Consider the following 16,059-nt stretch of genomic DNA (forward strand, 5'->3'; position numbering starts at 1 on the left):
AAACGACCTCCTCGATCCGCGCAATCGAGAGGAAGTCGGTACGTACCTTTCTCCGCAATGTCCTCCGTCACCTTGTAGCCCGAGTCGCGCCACACTGCAAAGAGATAATCGCGTTATCGTCTCCGTGCAAAAAAGGCCAAATGAGCAAATGAAAAAGAAAAACCGCACGGTAACTCACCGTGCAACGAGAGGAAGTCGTCTTCGGGCGGCGGCTCGTCCCTCGCCGACGAGTGCTTTATCTGGCGCTGCTGCTGCGGCGAGGGTGGCATCGCACCGGTGCTCGGGGGTGGCATTCCGTAGATCCCGTGCATGGCGAAGTGCTTCTCGACCGCGGCGACGGCCGCCGCGGTTGCCGAGCCCGAGGGCGCGCTCCCACCTCCCGCCTCCCTTCCGCTGTTCTCCTCCTTCGGCATCTTGCCCACTACAAGCGCGAAGTTTACACGGATTAGATACGTCAGGCGAACGTGGAAGTAGTAGCAGTCGTAATACTCACTAGGCGTGGACAGCGAGCTGAGGTGTGGCGGCAGCCCGGCGTATGGCAAACTGGACAGGTAGTTCCTGGGCATGGGCAAGCTGGCGGGGAAGAGTTTCGGCGCGGTGGCAGCGAGGGGCTGTTCCTGCTGCTGCTGCTGCTGCTGCTGCTGCTGGTTATTGGAAGCGGCCGCGGTGGGCCCTTGGGCGTCGCTGCCCGGCGACGAGCCCGCCGTCGCGGCGGACGACGAGGATGACTTGGGCTTGCTGAGGTTGAGCGGCGCGTCGGGGTCCTGGGGCGTCGGCGGCGCCGGCGATGGTGTCGTTGGCACCGCCGGGACGCTGGGCGATGCTGGCCGGTCCTTGTCCAGCTGCGCGTTCGACATCTGGCCGAGGTGCTGCGTCGCCCAGCTCGGGCCGTCGCGGTGGCTGCTTATCATCTGCAAGGGATGAGAGACGGTCATCGAATATTCCCGATTGCTCGAGAGAGTCCAGTAAGAAAGGTCGACTCACGCTAGCAATGGAGTTGATATGACTGTGATGCTTGTTTCCGGTGGTGGCCGTGGAGGTGGGCGGTGGCATGGCAGGCGAGGACAGGGGCATTCCCCTGAGCTGGTCTATAAACGGTAGGAACATGAGGGACTGCGGAGCAGTCAAACCGGCGAGTTGGCCTTTGCTCAGCTGGGCCTGCAGATTGGCGAACTCCTGGATGTTGAGCATGTGCTCCTGCTGACGCTTCACATGCTCGCTCTGCAGCCGGTGCAGCTCCATCTGCTTGGCCGAGTCCACGGCCATGTGCGATTGGTTGAACTGCAAGGAGAAAGAAACGCACGGAATTAGATCGTCGTCGATTAGCGACGGGTTTACGCGGAATGACACGAAAAGAAGAGAGAAGAAGCTGAGAAGAAGAGAAGAAGAGAGGTTATCCTGCCTGTGGGCCAATGAAAGTTCATTATTCAGCCGAGTTAGGCTCAGTTATGCCGATGATACGTATCCGTGACAGCTATATCGCCCACCGGGGCTAAATATAAAGACAGGCGTGCTGCCAGAGTTCCATTCACATATTCTAGCGGTAGCTGCTTGAGCGTAAGAATATGAGAGAGAGAGAGAGAGAGAGAGAGAGAGAGAGAGAGAGAGAGAGAGAGAGAGGCCGTTCTGAATATGCATCCGCGCATTGACGCCAACTGCGCCGCCTAAACTTAGCAGCGCAATTACCGAAACATATCCCGCACCATACCATAATACACTCGGCCGCATCCCCGCTCATTTGCGCGCTCTCTCATTCTCACTCGCTGCTTAGGCCTGTCTATATCAAGCGGAGCAGCTCTTTCCGTTCTTATTTCTCGCGACAGCTGGAGATGAAATTTGCTCGCGCATCAAGGGGGAATCGGAGAGAAAAAGAATGCGATATTGTGCTAATCGCGCGCAAGCGCGATGGGAGACAAACAAAAATAACGCGCCCGCGAGCAATACAAAGTTTGCACTATTCCTCCTATCGGCTTCCCAATCGCTCGATCCTCCGTATAATACTCCATGAATGGCGCTCTCTGATCTCCTCTATGCGGAGAGGCACCCATTATTGAATCAAGTGTAACTCGAGCGAGCCGCTATAATTTCAACGGGCGTATTTCAAAATCTCCGGCCGATAATATATCTCCGCAGTGGATGTTTATTATCATCGTCTCCCCCCCCCCCGCCCCCTATTTCCCCCATCCTTTTGATATTCCGAACAAATCGCGGTTAGACGAGCGAAATGGCTTCTCGAAAGCGATTCCCGCGTACGGATCGATGAATGAGAGCGCGCTTCTGCATCAGCGCCAAAGCTCTCGATACACGTGTATAATGTGAAATTGGATGAATCCACGGGAGAGCGAAAAGCTCGAGGGATAAAAGAAACGTAAATCAGCGCGGATAATGTGGAGCACAGCAGCAGCAGCAGCAGCAGCAGAGGAGCGGTAGCGCCGGAGAGAAGAGATTGAGTCTATCTTTCTCACGCGAGCCAAAGACACACACCACAAAGGCGACTTTGTCTTACGAGCGAGAGCGCGCACACTGGCGTCATCGTCTGCCGCTCGACTCGAGTCTCGATCGAGATAATGCGTGCGCGCGAGAGATGGAACAAACGTCCCGCGAGAAGCTTTGAAGAAGGAATTTTTTCCTCTCGCCCCGAGCACTCTCCTCACTTTTGTGTGTGTGTGTGTGTGTGGCGAGCGGGTTTATGTACATCGAAAGACGCTCGTGAAAAGTTGAGGCTTGAAGTAGCGGACACTTGAGGCGCGCGGGTGCTAATATAGCGGGCGCACTGTTTGCCGCGTTTTTTTGCCCGTCGCGCGAGAGGAAGAGAGCTTTTGTTGTTGTCGCGCGGCTGAGGGATTAATAATGAAAGTGTCTACACCGCGCGCATCCTCTTTGTGCGCGCGCTCGGAGCGCTGAAGCGGATTATTATTTGGGGAAAACATAGAAAGGATAAGTCGATAAGACACTAATGTGTTCGTAAGCTCTTTTGCGATAGCGGCTGCTTTAATTTTTTCTGTATTCACGCGAGAGAATAAAACCGTCTCTCGAAGAAGACGTAGGTGCAGGAAAGTCGACGAAAGCAAAAATCGAGCTTCCAAGTGTCGCGCGCGCGGAAAAAAGGAAAGATCCGAGAAGTGTCTTGCGTCGGTCTGCGCAGCGACGAGGGACAGCAGAGCAGAGCAGAGCAGAGCAGAGCAGAGCAGAGCAGAGAAAGAGAAGGAGAAAATAAGCCGCGACACCGCGAGGAGCTCGCTGTCAGCCGGATTATTGTCTTCGGCGCGTCTTGTCCTCGCCCGGGGAAAAGGAGAGTCAAGAGTCGCGATTCCCCGGAGACAGCACGTCGACGCGACGACTTTCTTTCCCGCGCGCGTCCCTCGTGACGCTTCTCTTTTCTTCTCGAGGCGCGCCCCGGCGGTTTTCCAAATTTATATTTACCGAATCGCATCAATATTTTTCCCCCGCTGAGGCAACCCTCCCGCACATACATCTATTTGCGAAGACATTATACGAGCGAAGAATGGATTTTTCATCGCCGGATTGATAGCGCATCGATGAATTCTCAAAGCGCGTTACAATTAGCTTCTGCTTCCATAAAGCGCACTCAAAGCCGCTGGAGAGAAAGGCGGATTCGCATATTATCAAACCGTCGAAAAAATAAAGCGCGAACAAGTCTGATGAATGGATTCACATTCCCGAAAGCAAGCCTCTTAGCTCTCTGCGCGTGTAAATGTCATTAACGCGCTCGAGTCCAGACTCGCGTGTACCGCTTTGATCGTCGAGACGATTGCTTGTTTGCTCGAATTAATGCGCGCGCGTATCCGGTAATTCGCCCACAATTAAAAAGGGAAAAAACCACGCCGCGAGATGAAGACGAAGAAGAAGGGCTGGAAGGAGTGATTAATTCCTAACAAGGCGCGTCGCACTCGAAGAAGCGCGCGGGGGACGCGATACGCATTCGGGAAAACACCGAAAACGAGAGATAAAGAGGCGGCACAATGCAACCCTTTCTCCCTTGCTCTCTCTCTCTCTCTCTCTCTCTCTCTCACTCTCTCTCTCTCTCTCTCTCTCACTCTCTCTCTCTCTCTCTCTCTCTCTCTCTCTCTCTCTCTCTCTCTCTCTCTCTCTCTCTCTCTCTCTCTAGAGGGATACAATGAGAGCACGCCCCTCTGTCTCCTCCATAAGCTTTAATTAATTTTGTATGCGCGAGTCAGGGTCGCGAAGGAGCGCGCGCGCCGGAAGATGGAAAATAATAAATGAGGAGGAGAGGTACACAGCGCGAGCTCTTCTCTGCGGTGTGTCCGTGTGTGTGTGTGTGTACAGGGGGAGAGTCTGCGGTGCACCACTGCTGGCCGGGAGTCCACTTGAGGCCGCGGAATATAATGCGAGCGATGCACGTGCCGAGCCTCTGTTCTCTCTCTCTCTCTCTCTCTCTCTCTCTCTCTCGCTCTACGCTACATCCCTTAGACTACCGCACGGGTGTACGTTACAGCTTTGTTTCTCTCGCTTCTTTGCTTTTCTCTTGTTTTGCTCCTGAGGGTTGGGCCTCTTGCTGTGTTTTCTTCTCTCCTTCTTGTTTTCCGTTTATTATCACAGATCGCTCCTCTCTCCTCATTCGAATTTCGAATCGAGACACATGCGCGATTTCTTCAACAACGATCGATTCGCCAATTAGAGAAGCTCGGGACGCTCGGTTGTTAATTTTAAATCGATTCCGAGTTTATTTCCGAGGGAACAATGCGGCGGGCCAGAATGACACGGGCGAAGACGTCGTCGTCGTCGTCGAAAAAATAAGCGACTAAAAAGGAAAAGGCGAGTAGACGAGGGAATGCAGCAGCGGCAGCAGCTGCCGAGGCTCATTCAGTTCCGCGAGCGAAGCCCGTTCCTCGGAATTCACGCGACTCGACGTCTTCCACTTTCTCTCCCTCGCTGCGGAGAGCTTTCGCGAGCGCGCAAGCTTGATGCTCTCTTTGCGTCGTAAAGGTGATGAGGAGCCAGCTTTGTGACGAGCGGAAACATTGTTTTTCCAGCAATTAAGAATGAGTTTTCCTTTTTGTTCTTTTGACGCTTCGGCGAATCGCATATATTATACGGAGCTTTATTATTGCAGTGATATTTGAAAAAGCTCGTCAACATTGTATTAGAAAAAAAACGAAAGAAATTGCAAATGCACGACTTGAGCATCGCGGCAAGTTTGTACAAGTTTGTGTATAGGCGTAGGGGAGGAGGGAGCACACGGGCACCGGATGAATTTAGCCGTGGCCTCGGTTATTTCCGTCCCATCTTAGCACAATATATCTGTCGCATTATTACTCGCGGCCTGTGCCTGCACATTGTGCACGCGCGCGCGGCATTCGTCCTATATCGGAGCGCAAACGAGAGGATCCTGTGCCTCCCGAAAGCTTTTGACAGCCTCGAATACACATCGCGTCGTATAATATACATTGACGTCACTCCCACGTCTCAATGCACAACGCCGTGTCGAGCAACAGCACCTCGTTGTGTTCCGCGACGTCCTACGCGACAAGCCGGCGCATTGTCGTTTATATAAATACGTCACCTCTTCCAGATGAGTTAGGCTTTATCAAGGGAGAAGAGGTTACGCCGACGAGATAACAACGACGGCGACGACGACGATGAGCGGCGGAGAGAAAAAAATGAAAGCGCCCGATTGTGCGGCAGCGACACAATCGAGCGAGGCGCGAGAAAAGAGTGCACGAGTGCACGGAAATCGATAAACATGATAAGAGGAAAAGAAACAAGGGCTGCCGCGGCGCCGAGCTGCAACAATGCCCGGGTTGTTGCAGCACTCTCCTAACAACCTTCGAGCCAGAGAGCCGACAATGCCTGCGCGCTAGATAAGAACAGCCGCGCGCGTTGCCCTCGTTCTGTTTTGTGTGGAGCTTTCATTCGCCCCGCCATTGTCGCGTCCATAGCCCGCGAAGCTCGACGCGCGGGTTTTCTTCGCGCGAATTTTTCATTTCATTAAAACACGACGGAATCGGCGAATTTCTCTGGCGATCTCACGCACGCGAGAGAGACTTCTTGAGTACTACAGCGACGCGAGCTTTTCGCGGCTGGACTGGCACGCACCGTGTGTGCCTTAAATCAAGAAGAAGTTAGTCCAAAGCGTTTTTCTTCCTTTCTCCGCAACGCGCGACGCTTGCAATTACGAATAAAGTCGTTAGTTCCCGCGCGAACAAGGAGCCAGGACAAATTAACGTTTCTCAGGACAGAGAAAGGGCGAATGACTTTGCTTATTTTAATTACGACTGTTTCTTAATCGCCCTTAATCTCGGCATTTTTCCGCGCGTAATTTCGACTATTTAAAATGCCTGCTTTTTTCTCCGCTTTTCTGAGAGCGGCCACCTTCTGAGAAGTCTCGCGCGGGGAAAGGGTGTGGAGCTTTCTCAGCTTTCTCGTTCCTTACATAGAGCTGGAACGATCTCTTGCGCAAGCTCTTTATGGCCGGTGTAATGAATGGTCGGAAAAGAGGGAGCGAGCGCTTTCAGTAGATGATGCCGGGCTGCGGTCAGACGGTCCACATTTTCTCTTGGTTCAAAATATATTACTTGCATACGGATAGCGTGACTGATTACAGCGAATTCGACGCGCAAATCAATGATGCGCGACAAGCGCTGGAGAAAAACAAAGGCGGGAAAGAAGCAGCAGTAGTATCACAACAGACACGGCAGACGAGGAAAAAGGAAGAGGGGAAAATGCCGACGTGGAAATGGAAAGAGAGAGGGAGTGGGTGGTGGCTCGCGCAATTTGAACGAGTGGCATCAGCCAGAGTCGACGGGTTTAATGAGGTTAGTTGCAATTACATGCGTTAGTACGATACGCCGGGGCAGCAGCAGCAGTCGATCTCTCTCTCTCTCTCTCTCTCTCTCTCTCTCTCTCTCTCGAGCGCGCGCGCGCGAAGGAAAGGAGAGAGCGGGAGAGAGCATTACGCCGACAGTGCAGCCCCTTCGCCAAAAGGACGAGGCTCTGGCACAGATATACGCAGCAACTCTCGAGGACGATGCGCCAGAGTAGATCTATCGATTGAATTACTCCCTTGTTTCCAGAGCACCAATGATTTATTCAGGAAAAATCGCGGAGATACCGCGGGAAAATTGAAATTTTAAGCAGAGACGCGAAGAATTCGCCTCATAGCGATGATTAAGCTGCGTGAAACGAGAGACGCCACCGCTTACTCGTTAGCAGGTATACGCGTGGCTGCGCTTGCAGCGGCAGCCGCGCGATCAAACGGCAAACGCCGCGCGCGGCGAGATAATTCTTTGATCGCAGCAAGAGATACGCCGCAAGTGAGCACTCGTCTCTGTCTGTTTTGCACGGCTGCAGCCGATGCCGCCGCCAACGGCACTGGCGCGTGTTAAAAAAGGGTTTACTCTTTTTTCCGCACTGCTCGAAGGAGAAAGAGAGAGAGAGAAGAAAAAGGCGGGAGTCGGCGCAGTGCGACGTTCATTTAGCGGCTGCTTGATGCGCAAACGAGCCGCGGTGATTCCGGGGGAAGATCCGTGCGGGTTGCGTTTCACGTTTGTGCGCGGGAGGGAAAAAATCTCTTCGTAATTGGAGCTGGAATTTTCAGTGTTCCTTGCTCGAAAATTGAAACACGGTATTATATCGGATAATATAAGCCGGCGAACGCATGAAAGCGCGCGGGAAAAAACAATATCGATGAAGCGAATATTGTCGAGGCGTTCAACACACACGCGCATGTACATTCGCGGAGCGGTGACTAATACGCGAACGCGCGCGCCTTTGAAGCGCGAAATCGCCAGATATCCCCCCTCTCTCTCAATCTCGCGTTTGATATGTACAATGTCGCCGTAGCGGTATCGCGCACAGAGGAATATACAGTAGCGGAGCGGCAAGTAACGACATTCTATTGACCGGACTCGCATATACGGCGTATACAGTTCTCTCTCCCTCGCGAGCGATGATTATACTTGCTGATCACCATCGGCGGGCAGTCCCTCTCTCTCTCTCTGCCGTCCATATATTGACAAACTCGCGGGAGCCGTCATCCGCGAGAGCTCTCCATTTCTCTGTCTGCCTCTCACTCTCTCTCTGCGCGTTATACGCGTGTAGTAGTCCATCCGCCTGTCCTCGGGGGGCTTTGTGTGAGCGCGCGTATTTGTTCGCGTAGGTGCGGACGATCCGGGAGAGAGAGAGAGAGAGAGAGAGAGAGAGAGAGAGAGAGTATTTGCACCGCCACCGCCGCATATGCCCAATGAACGTCCGCCCACAATTCTCTCTCTCTCTCTCTCTCTCTCTCTCTCTCTCTCTCTCTCTCTCTCTCTCTCTATCCCATAAAGCACACACAGAGCCGGAGCGAGAGAGAGCACGACGCGTATACGCAAATGGACAAACGCGTTTCCCCCTTTGTGCCGCGGCGCGCGGCCTTCGCCGGATCGCTTTCTCTCGCTACGTGCTCCCGCCCATATAGTCTATCCGTTGTGCGGAGCATCGGCTCGTGCGATGATACACCGAATAATAACAACGAGCCGCTCGACCCGAAATTCGCGTATTCACTGATCGGAGCAGATTTCACCCCATCGATCCGCCGCGCGCGTTTTGTGCGCGATATATTCTCTCTCGCTCTGTACACAACGGAGCTTTAATGTCGAGGCTCGCGGATTATGCGCTTTGTGCGCGCATCGACCGCATCGTAAACTGTACAACAAATGAAAGCGATGAAAATAACCGATGCGTATTATACAGCGCTGACAAGCGGTGGCTACTCCTGGGGCGTGACTGCGCCGCGGAATCGATCGCTGCTCAGGAGCAGTACGCGTAGTGCATCGGCGGCAGCGTATATTTCCGCGCGACGGCGCCACACCTGCAGTATCGCATAACAGGTGGAAAGAGAGGGGCGAGAGCAGCGAGCAAGAGAGAGAGAGAGAGAGAGAGAGAGAGAGAGAGAGAGATAGAGAGAGAGAGAGAGAAGAGATAAGAAGCCAGGAGAGGGAGACCCCCACTCGAGGAGCTCACCGCTAAGTTGAGCGACGACGACGGAACATTACTATACGCCCTCTGCCCGCGCGCTCGCCAGAGTCGACACAGAGCGAGAGAGAGAGAGAGAGGAGGAGAAAAATGAGACCGCCTTCCTCGCGACCGCCGGCGCCGCTGCTCTAGACTTTTCTTTGTCGCAGAGCAGCTCCGCACTCCGCCTATTCTCCTCTCGCGAGATTTTCCCTCCGAGATTGCGCGCGGCCGGGACCAGCAGCAGCATCGGAGCTTTGTGTTCCTAGAGCCGTGCGCAGACGCTCGCTCGCTTTCGTCCTTCTGCGCCGCTAAAATGGCGAACGCTCCTCTCTCTCCGCGCTCGGTGCGCAGTCTAGGAGCAGTAGCGAACCTGCGGCTTTTCTCGTCGCGTAATCAAAGAAAAACCGGCTAATGAAGCTCCGCGCGCATAGCATTAGCTCGCCGAGGCGCGAAATTCCTTGCTCATGAATTTTTCATTTCCGCTTGTTTTGATTTCGTTGCCACTCGACTTTTTTCCAGACAGGTGTCTCGCGCTTTTTTTCTCTCTCTCTCTCTCTCTCTCGATCCGGCACGCGCTGCTCCATTATACCGTGTGGAAAAAAGGCGAACGATTGTACCGCCGTCACGCGAGATTTGCCTACAAAGCGGAGGAGCTTTTTTGCCGCGGATATAAGTATACGCCTATACTCTCGTTACGTATTACGCTTCGGAGAATACAACTGGTAGAAACAATAACACGGTATAGGTTCTAGGCGAGAGGAGAGCCGAGAGCGAAAAGAAAAAGAGCAGTTGCAATTTTCGTCGACCGATACATTTCCGTGCGTGCAGTGCGCGCGGAGTCTCGGATCGCGTGGCGCAACAAGGGCACACGCGAAAAGCAAAGGCTCGCGCGCTCGGCCGCAAAAATGCGGGAGCCGCGTGCAGATAATGCCACCGAGCTGCAGCAACTACGTGTACGCGTCATTACCCCCTTCGGCTCGTTTATGTTCCTCTCGATGTCTTGCGCCTCTTTTTTCCCAGCGCGATGCGCGTTGTTGCGTTATGCATTATCTTTCTCTCTCTCTCTCTCTCTCTCTCTCTCTCTCTCTCTCGCGCGCGCGCGCGCGCGATCGATATAGAGATTCTCCGAATAACGCGGAGCCGTGAGAAACGATCGATGCGCGGGTTTCTCGGTACGCACACGCGCCCCATTGTCAGCGCAGCCTCCGGAATTTCTCCTAGTACTAGCGAAATCACCCCGACGTCGTCCGAGAATAGACGGGATTATAACGAATTAATATGCTCACTATCTCTCCCATTTGGCCAAAAATGGATTGATACAATTCTATTAGCGCACGCGTAGAGATTATAAGGCCAGTCGCTGCTGCTGCTGCTGCTGGGCGGCGCAAAGTTGGAACGCTCGCGGATCAATAAATCTACGAACGTATATTTAGTTATCTTGGATCTCGGCGTAGCAGTAGCAGCAATAGCAGCAGCAGCAGCAGCAGCAGCAGCACTCGTATTCTTGTTATGTGTTATCTCACCGGTATTATACGATCGGCTGTGATATTTCAGTCTTTCTTCCTCTCTTCGTCTCTTTCTCGCTCTCTGGACTTCCGATGGTCGTCCTAAAAACGCGAGTATCCGGCGTGTCGCGCGACTTTTTACGAGCCGGCCATATAGTAGACACAGTGTATTTTCAGTCTCCGAATGTAAGAAACTCGAAACTCACCTTCATAGACTCCTGCTGTTTCTTCAGTTCCAGTATCAGCGTCAGATGCTGGATTGTCTCGGCTATCTCGCGCTCGGTCAAGCTTTCGGGGTTGAATGTCCGGCGAATGTGATCCAGCTGACCCGTGTCCGCGTTCTGTGTTCGCTCCGTGGGCGACGGCGCCACGCTGTTCGCCAGGCTACTACTGCTGCTGCAAACACACACACGCAGAGAAGAGAAAACGATCGTTAGCACAGTTTGCGACGAAAAAATACAGATGCATATAATGGGGACAGATTTTTCCAAGAAGTAGAAAAAGCTCGCTCGCGCAGCTCCACACACAGCCTGATGGTTTCGGGTTTGTTCCCGAGCGAGCCATCCGACCTCCAGGCTGGCCGCGCACATATAGCTGCTGCGGCCAGTGAATAATAGATGGGGTCGCGGCCGCGCAATCTCGCCGGGCAGTGTTTGCCCGGGTGATGGGCCGCCGGCGGTACGGCAGCCCCGCCCGCGCTTTTATATACTCGGCGCGAGAGCGGAAAAACCGAGCCACTGCTGCAGGAATAAGTGATGCGCGCCTCGCATTGTGCGCCGGTGGCACTTTCTTTATGCGCCTCTTTATCTCCCGTCTCTCCGGCTCTTTCACTTCTTTCTCGCGAGAGAGCGGAGAGGACAGTCGGAGAGAGGGGGAGCAGCATCGGCGCCCGAATCGCAAGGCTGAGTCCTTCAACGAGCTCTGCCAAGCTACTCCCAATCTTCCGTATCTAGGCCAGTGTGCGAAATTATAATACGCGCGCGCCCGCGTGCGTCATTTTCTTATTCCACATAGCGACATTTTATACACGAGTTGTGTACGCGCTTCGCTTTGGGGTAGGACGGCGCGGAGCGTCGGCTTTCTGCGGCGAACTAGGCCAGAGAGAGACCGTCTCTCTCGCCCCCCGCGACGTCAACTCCCTCGGGCATCGCCGGCGAAAATCTCGCTTATCGCTGTATGCGTAGTAGAGTCGAGATAAGCATCGGTCCTTCCGTTCTTTGATGTAGCCGCGAATATTGCGTGGATCGATAATCACATGCTGGGAGGTGCGATCGCACGCACACACGCATTCGTTTATGCAATGCCTTTATCACCTCTAAACACACTGTCTTTTTTCGCATCTCCAATAACGAACGCGCAGCAGACTATATAGCCGACGAGGAAAAACCGACGTCGCACAGTTTTTCGTTATTCTTTTTGCCACTTCTTATGCGCTCGAGTTTGCGAAACAATCGCGCGCGCGACGAGATATCCACGATGTGTAAAAAGCTCATTTTGACTATTCTGGGCGCGAGCATGCGACGGGAATGCCAAAAATTTAACATCTTCTCTGCAGCAGCGGCGTGACGTAAATCAAACAGCCGGTGCGCGCGCGCGGCTAAAGATATTGGCCATTGTTTTTGCTAAACTCTCCTCGCGCAACAGCTCGCGAGCTTTTGACTAAAATCCAAGAGCCGCCGCCGCGAGTACCAGCGCGCACACGTCATATCAAGAGTAGTAGTAGCATTGGGTTTTGGCCGCAGGCGAGTTATTTCGCTCGTCGAGCACTGCCAACTTCGAAAACGTTAAATTTCGTTTTATCAATGCCTCCCGACCGCGCGACGACGACTCTGACTAGCTATGATCGCGCTGACGAGTTTATACCGGTGTAACGGATCAATTACGAATTTTCGCGAGCTCTGATCGACGGTGACATATCGTCCCGTTATACGCGTAGTTGCGCGACAGCTACTTTTTCCGAAACTAATCTGCCTCCGCGAGCGCGCGGAATAATTCCGAGCTACGCCGGGAAAGGAAAAAAAAAGAATCAGGAGATCGTTAAGGCTTATCTCGCGCGCTCCGACTGGGAAAGAGTTATCGACAGAGATAGAGATACCGAATGACTATGGAACCTGCGCGAAAAAAATGCGCTCGCTCACGGGAAAAAGTATCTTTCTCCCGCGGCTCGATAAGCTACAAATACATACAAAGTGCTCGGTTATACGCATCATTGTGCCGAGCGGATGGCCATTCAATTTTTCGGTCGGCTGTTGACACACGCACTGCACACATACGCGACTCTCTCGAGGGAGCTGCGAGAGATACGAATTGGTTCGCCTAATTCCTTATCGTCTGCGCCGCCGCCGCTGCCGCCGTCGCAGCAGCAGCACCTATATCGCTCACGTTATATTCGGCCGGGCGATAAAATCGTCGCGCGCGTATACGCTTCCAAATACATAAGCTCGGGCATTATTCTCGGGCGGCTCTCGACAATTCGGCGGCGATGGTTTCTTTTTTATTTATCCTCTCGATAAGAGAGAAGCCGCGATGACGACGAGCACACTTCATCCCGACGCGGCGGTTTTTACGAGCGGCGGCTCTTTACACACGATTTCGCGATTCAAATAGATGCTGCTTCTGGATTTGCATTAACCCACTTTCGAAATTCCGAGTGAAAGCCGCACGCGCGTATAGATTTTTCTCGCTCTCGCGTCTGCGCTGCTGTTAAGCGCGGCGGGCTAATTACGAAATTACGAAATTACGATAACAGTGTACGGAGAGGCTGTTTATCTCGAGCGCGCGCGCGCGTGGGGCCGGTGAATTTCCTTAAAGAATGTGAACGAACCTGTGCGTGTTGTGGCTGGTGGGCGTGGAGGAGGGCGGCGGCGTCCGCCTGCTGTTGGCGTCCTCGAGCGAGAGAGAGCCGCTGTTCATCTTACAGGTGAGTCTCTTGAGGACGTCGTCCATGGAGCGCTTGCCGCCGGGCGTGCTCGTCGGACCCGTGCCGTTGTTGTTGTTCTGGATGACGGTGTTGTTGTTGTTGTGGTGGTGGAGGTGGTGCTGGTGGTGCGGGTGGTAGGGGTGCTCCGCGGGCAGCAGGAGCGCGGGCGGCGAGCCGCACTCCGAGGAGCTCGCGGCCTGCTCCTGGGCCTGCTGCTGCTGCTGGCCGCCGGAGGACGAGTTCGTCCGGTGGTGGTGGTGGTGATGCGGGTGGTGGTGCGGGTGGTGGGGGTGGTAGCCGTCGGGTCCGGTCGCCGCGGCAACGGCGGCCACGGCCCCCAGCAGCAGCTGGAGCCTCTGGCGCTTGGCCGCGGGCGGCGAGCTCGGCGACGGCGACGAGCAGATCTCGGGCTCGCTCGTCGTCGCGGGGGACGAGCAGCCGGACGACTCGCCGGGCGCTAGGGGGTAGCTCGGCGCCTGCTGCGGGTTATCCTCCGCCTCGGCTGTGGCGTTGTTGCTGCTACTGTTGTTGTTGCTGCTGCTGTTGTTGTTGTTGTTGTTGTTGTTGTTGTTGTTGTTGTGAATGAGGACGATAGACTCGTCGGAGCTGATGCAGTTGCCCGTCTGCAGCTCGCCGCCGGGGCAAGCCAGGGACGAGCTCGTGTCCTCCTCCTCCTCGGCGCCCGCCACCGTCCCTTGCTGACCACCCCCGCCCTCCGATAACTTTGTTGGTGGCGACTTCCTCTTCGAGGACATCCTTAGCCTGCAAGCAAATTCACGACGCGTTCTTTATTCACTGCTGCGTTGACAATCGCAAATATATTCATCATTATATTATACAATTATTATTCTGAAAGGCGCATCACATTCGCGTGCTATAATTCATCTCGTGCTCGTGACGAAAAGACGGCTCCCGTCCGTAAAAAAATTTGAATCAAAATTCTCTCAGCATGGCGCAACGAGCGTGTTTGGAAATTCCAGAATCGGCCTCTCTCTCTCTCCACACACCGTACGCAAACAATTCGGCGCGATTAATATTCGAAATTCTGAAGATTCTCGCGCGGCAATTCGGCCAGCGGAAATTATCATCAGCCGACGCTCGCAGCTCTCGGAATATAGGTTGCGGAAAGGATAAGCTTTAGAAGTCGACAGAATGGTCTCGCTTCCCCCCGTCGTCGTTCCTTACGTGCTCCCGGGTGTCAGGCCGAAGGCCGTGAGTCGTTAACGGACAGGCTCGAGAGCATCTCTAAAATACACATCTGCTCTGCCGGGCGACACTGCCGGACCGAGGCTTTAGCTTCTATCCATCAATTTCCGTTTACAAATTACTAAATCTAAATCGCGAAATTAACTAGCTGCAGCGAGGGCATGCGAATTTTCGGCTTCCGAATTATTAGCTCGGATTTATCACTAGCGATAAGTGTGGACAATAACTCGGATTTTTCTTACCGATTGAATCATCGCGGGAAAGTTCGTTACGTTCGTGAATCATTACGTGTTGTCGAATATTGCTACTCCGTCAACAATCGTCGAGTGATATGCACCCTAAAAAATGTCCTCTTGGATCAAGAGGAAATAATCTTAATTTAGGAGCCAAAATTAAAATCATTTTGAATCAAATAGAATCCCTTTACTTCAAAATGATTTTAATTTTGGGTCCTAAATTAAGATTATTTCCTCTTGATCCAAGAGGACATTTTTTAGGGTGTGTATAACGCGCGGAGATTATCCGGAGCCGAGAGGCAAAAATACGCCTCGTATCTCAAACCTAAAAAGATGTACTCGAATCTAATTCGCAATTATGAGAATTATCGTCGCGGCGGCAATTATCGTATACGTAGCTCCAAAGGTCTGCGATTTGAAACGTTGCGCAACAAGCGAATTTTGTAAACGAAATCATATTTCGAACGCATCCTTCCACTCATTATCACAGAGATCAAAAGCCCCGATACCTCGGCTTTCCCGCGCTGAAAAATCCATCTACGAGCCAGCAGCAGCAGCAGCGCGGGGCGATATATGTAATGAGCTATCATTACGTACGAGCTCTCGCCGCCGACATGCGCGCGGTTCATTGTAGAAGCACGCGGCGGGGGGAGGGTGCAATAGCATAATCGTGTATGAGCCGACTGTTAATGTCGACGCGTGACAGATAGCACGCGGTTATTTATCGCCGCCGATACAGCCGAGATATACGCACAGCAGCCGGCTTCTCGCCTCTCTCATTTTTGTCGAGGCGTCTCGTGTTCTATAATAGATTGCGCTGCATTTTTCTACAGATAAACTAGCGATCCGAACGTTTTTTAAGATTGCGCTATCTGTAACGCGCAAGACATAGGCGCCGCGCACGAAAAGTCTTTATTTGTGGAGGACGAAAAAAAAGAGACAATTTTACCGTGTAAATATGCTGACTCGGTCGCTGATCTTCGCGCGCGCTTGTCGCTTCTCGCTCTAACGAATCGAACGTTCTCGTCGATGTACGTGCGCGACTGGTGCATGTATTTACGAGTGCTCCTGTGCTCGTTTTTTGCGTCTATACGATCGTGTAATTAGAAAAAGGTCTTGCGCCGTACGTGTTAGCTTATACAGATACCGGCGTGTGTTCCGCGACGCGCTATAAATTGTTCCGCGCACTCGACGCATAAATCACGCGAATCGA

The 16,059-nt window shown here is 53.2% G+C and overlaps 1 protein-coding gene across 3 annotated transcripts in view; it reads right to left on the reverse strand.

The window, feature by feature from the left end:
* LOC100119354 (transcription factor SOX-5) overlaps positions 1-16,059 on the reverse strand; it is a 126,170-nt gene that overhangs the window by 6,481 nt on the left and 103,630 nt on the right. For 2 of the 3 annotated variants that reach the window (XM_001603093.6, XM_016988782.3), the window contains 6 exons: positions 13,309-14,166; positions 10,691-10,880; positions 985-1,281; positions 494-911; positions 179-421; positions 47-94 (listed from right to left, as the gene is read on the reverse strand). In XM_001603093.6, coding sequence (XP_001603143.3) covers positions 47-94; positions 179-421; positions 494-911; positions 985-1,281; positions 10,691-10,880; positions 13,309-14,166 — 2,054 coding nt within the window. The remainder of the gene's footprint in view (positions 1-46; positions 95-178; positions 422-493; positions 912-984; positions 1,282-10,690; positions 10,881-13,308; positions 14,167-16,059) is intronic. The other variant, XM_031925776.2, reaches the window with a different exon arrangement.

The sequence above is a fragment of the Nasonia vitripennis genome, assembly GCF_009193385.2.
Source record: "Nasonia vitripennis strain AsymCx chromosome 3 unlocalized genomic scaffold, Nvit_psr_1.1 chr3_random0004, whole genome shotgun sequence".
In the NCBI taxonomy this organism is placed as follows: domain Eukaryota; kingdom Metazoa; phylum Arthropoda; class Insecta; order Hymenoptera; family Pteromalidae; genus Nasonia; species Nasonia vitripennis.